General features: G+C 36.1%; 1 protein-coding gene across 1 annotated transcript in view; it reads left to right on the forward strand.

The window, feature by feature from the left end:
- Window positions 1-427: 427 nt before the first annotated feature.
- The window catches only part of LOC119835968 (RNA-binding protein 25-like), a 5,255-nt gene continuing 1,982 nt past the window's right edge, over window positions 428-3,700 (forward strand). Inside the window, exons 1-4 of the mRNA XM_038361100.1 lie at window positions 428-748; window positions 2,701-2,857; window positions 3,354-3,578; window positions 3,662-3,697. Coding sequence (XP_038217028.1) covers window positions 671-748; window positions 2,701-2,857; window positions 3,354-3,578; window positions 3,662-3,697 — 496 coding nt within the window. The 5' untranslated portion in view covers window positions 428-670. The remainder of the gene's footprint in view (window positions 749-2,700; window positions 2,858-3,353; window positions 3,579-3,661; window positions 3,698-3,700) is intronic.

Below are 3,700 nucleotides of genomic sequence, written 5' to 3' on the forward strand. Positions count from 1 at the left end.
TTTGGACGCTTGATAAATATTCATAGTTTTATTTTGTTAGAAATAATAAATTTAGAGATAACATAAACAAATGGGGTATATATATACTATATATCTTCAACGTCATAACCTGTAGACTCCTAATGTCATAATTTTTCACAGAATAAAAAAATTCTGTAAATAAATAATTATTACATTTGGAAAGACTGTCTGACTGATTGATCATAAAATATGTATACCAAGAACAAAAAGAGACTTAAATACATTAGACCCTATTCTGAAGATATAAAGATATGAAGCTGGATAATATAATATGAATATAATATTATGCGTAGCATATCACCTGACTTGACTCTGACTGGCTTGTACAATATTAGTCTGTGGATACGAGATGGACTTCTTTCGTGGCGCGACATATCTATGTTGTTTTTTTCAAATACAACAAAAATGGCCGACGCGTGTCTAATGTCAGAGACTCATTAAAATTTTAACGAAAATTTTATGCGAAATATTTTATTTATTTTTATCAAAATGCTTCCATTTCATTAAATTAAATGATATTGCCATAAAAATATTTACGTTAAACGTTATTTACCTTTGCAAAGTAAAGAGCCGTGTATGCGTCATTGGGTTTGGTTAGGAAGTGTAGTGAATTTGATGAGTTTGTAATTGGCTGTTTGGTTTGTGAGTGATGTCGTTTCCACCTCGTCCTCCTATGGTGCCCTATGGAATTGCACCTGGGGTCGTTACTATGCAGATGCCAACACACGTACGTAAACTAATGTAATTTTTTTCTTCCGAGACCTAACCTAGTAAAGTACAAGAGGTGGTAAATTCTGACTATAATGTGGCAGAATGTTGTGTTGTAGCAAGTATTTGGTATACAATCGACATATCCACACTATGTGTCGTAATTTGATTGAACAGTATGCGCTGCTACATTATAGTATGCTAGTAAGTGCATGTATCAGCGTTTTTAAAATTATTTCTGCTCTAATTTAAAATTTAAATTTAATTGCTTGTATGAAAATGTAAATGTAGAATTATTCTATATTTTCATGGTTTTGGCTTTCTCATACACTGGCTCCTGTGGCTTCACTGTGTGTTGTCTTTTTTCCTGTATGTTCACAATTTGTTTTTAGTATAGCATTATTATTTGTAGTATTTCTGGATAGATGTGCTATAGAAAAAAAATCATTATTTTAAGGGTCGCTCGCATGCATTGTGTTTTGAAACAGAAATCTAATTCAATTTTGATATTTTGATAATCATAATGAACTAAATCCTTAGTTTAATCTTAGTAGATATGGGGTCACCTGAGTGCTAAATTAAAAAAAACCTTCCTTTTTCATTATGATCCTGAAATGGTACAATTCACTGTATTTTCATACAGTTGTAATTGTATTTAATACTCACAAATTACCTAAATTATTAAGTTTTTTAAGCTTAAATAAAATTAGCTTAAAAATATCGCTTTAAGTAATAACCATACAGAAAAAAATTACTACTTATTTTTAAATGTTGCAATACTGAATTAAATTTAACAAAAGTGCTTGAAGGTGACCACTAATTCTAATACATACTCTATACCTTTTAATGAATGATTGCTGTTTGCATGTCTCTGTTGGGAAATGATAGAAAGACAAACAAACACATATGTTTTTATCGTGAGATATTCATGGTGGTTCGCATGGGTCACAGGTAACCCCTTGCACATGCATGGATTTTTTATACAATCTAATTAAAGTTGAGATCTCTGTTTTATTTATTGCTATTATTTGCTTCAGCAGTTCAACTACTGCAGTATGTCATGTGTATTTATTATTGAACCGTTACTTGCTTTGCATATTTATAACCAAATTCAAGAAAGAAGATTATATGTCTGTTTTATTTTTTGTTATTACATAAACATATTTGATGAAGGATTCGCAAAAAGGCAATTGGGTAACGGTTTAAAAGATGTACTGACTTTTTGAATTTATAATATAATTAAGGCACTTAATTTTCTGTGGTGTTTTTTAATTGAAAGTGTAGTAGGTAATAAAGTAAAGTAATATTATTTTTTGCAGGTATACCTGTGAAAAATAATATTATAATTAAGCTACATTATACATCAATTCACCTTCATATTTTGTCAAAATGGTCTTCACACCAATGGGCTTAGAGTTAACTCTTAAAATGGATTACACCTCTTCATAGCCTTTAACAATTTCTTTCATATTTTGATTATTACATTATAATGGAACAATAAAATCTGATAGCTTAGTGCATGAATATTCGGTACTTTTTTTGGGTTAATTATTTAACAACTACATTGTTGTCATTTAGTACCATTTTAAAATATAGATTGGTGCCTCCGAAGGATGTCTGTGGCCCTTTTTATTGAAAATAACTATTGATACAAAACTTGGACAATATAGTTTATAATGAATTTAGTTAACATTCGTCTTTATATTCTATATTTATTTATTAGAAGATTTTGTTACCCCTTTTTATAGTTACTATTACTAGTATACTACCATTTGTTTGCAAAAGTTTACACATAAAGAAAAAATGATGATTGTGAACACTAAGTTAATTCTTGTTTATTATTTGCTTTATTTGTAATTGAATACTTTAACTAGCAACAATATTATTTCCGAATATGAACAACTTGTACTTGTAGAGTATTGTGTGCGTGTGTGTATTTGTGAAGTATCGTATAGTCTAGTCGATGTGCAGGTGATGGTGGGTGCGTACGGCACGGGAGGCGTGAGCAGCGGCGGCCGGGGAGCGCTGCTGCCGGCGCCCGCCAGTAACGCAGGTAAAGCCGTCCCGCGCCCTGCTCGCCCACAAAATGGCGCCAAGGATGAGGGGCCTGCAGTTACGGTGTTCATCGGTAAATATTCACATTCATACCTACGTTGTCATCTTTCAATTTCCTTTTTTCATGAAAGTTTTTTTGCTTATAATATCTTTGTTCATAATGATATGTGCCTTTTACCATTGTTCGTATAAATAAAATGTAGATAAGCTGAATATTATGTCAAATAAAAGCTAATATATATACATTTTCTACTTAGAGGTCTTATTTAGATATAAATCTTTGTAAAACCTCAGAAATATAAGTAGGGGACATTTGTTTTAGTCGTTAAATCAAATCACGGAATTGAGAGGCCGCAGACCAGTCGGTAAGTTTAAATGTAACTTAGAAATCGATACTTGTTGAATACATTTACTTATAATATATTTTTTAAGTTTCACTTTTTAACAATCGATACGACGCCGTCGAATGCGATCCTCGCTCCGCGCCCGAAAGCATTCAGCGACTGAATGTTTTGGGGCGCGGCGGGCGGCGCGACGGGCGCGCGCTAAAGCGAGCCTTGCGGGCGCAGGCAACATCTCGTCGCGCGCGCCCGACGCCATGATCCGCGCGCTGCTGGGCGCGTGCGGCGCCGTGGCCAGCTGGAAGCGCGTCAGCACGTTCGGCTTCTGCGAGTTCTGCGGGCCCGAGGCGGCGCTGCGCTGCGTGCGCCTGCTGCACGAGCGCGCGCTCGCCGACAAGAGCCTGCTGGCGCGCGTCGACGGCAAGATGCAGGCGCTCGTCGACACCTACAAGAGTGAGCCTACCCACCGCCCGTCTTACTTGCCACCTCTGTGCGCGCCGGCGTCTGGGTGTCTCAACGTTTGCGTGCTGTTGCAGCCGAGCAGCGCACGCGCATCGCGGAGGGCGGCGGCGGCG

Source organism: Zerene cesonia, chromosome 22, assembly GCF_012273895.1.
Source record: "Zerene cesonia ecotype Mississippi chromosome 22, Zerene_cesonia_1.1, whole genome shotgun sequence".
In the NCBI taxonomy this organism is placed as follows: Eukaryota; Metazoa; Arthropoda; class Insecta; order Lepidoptera; family Pieridae; genus Zerene; species Zerene cesonia.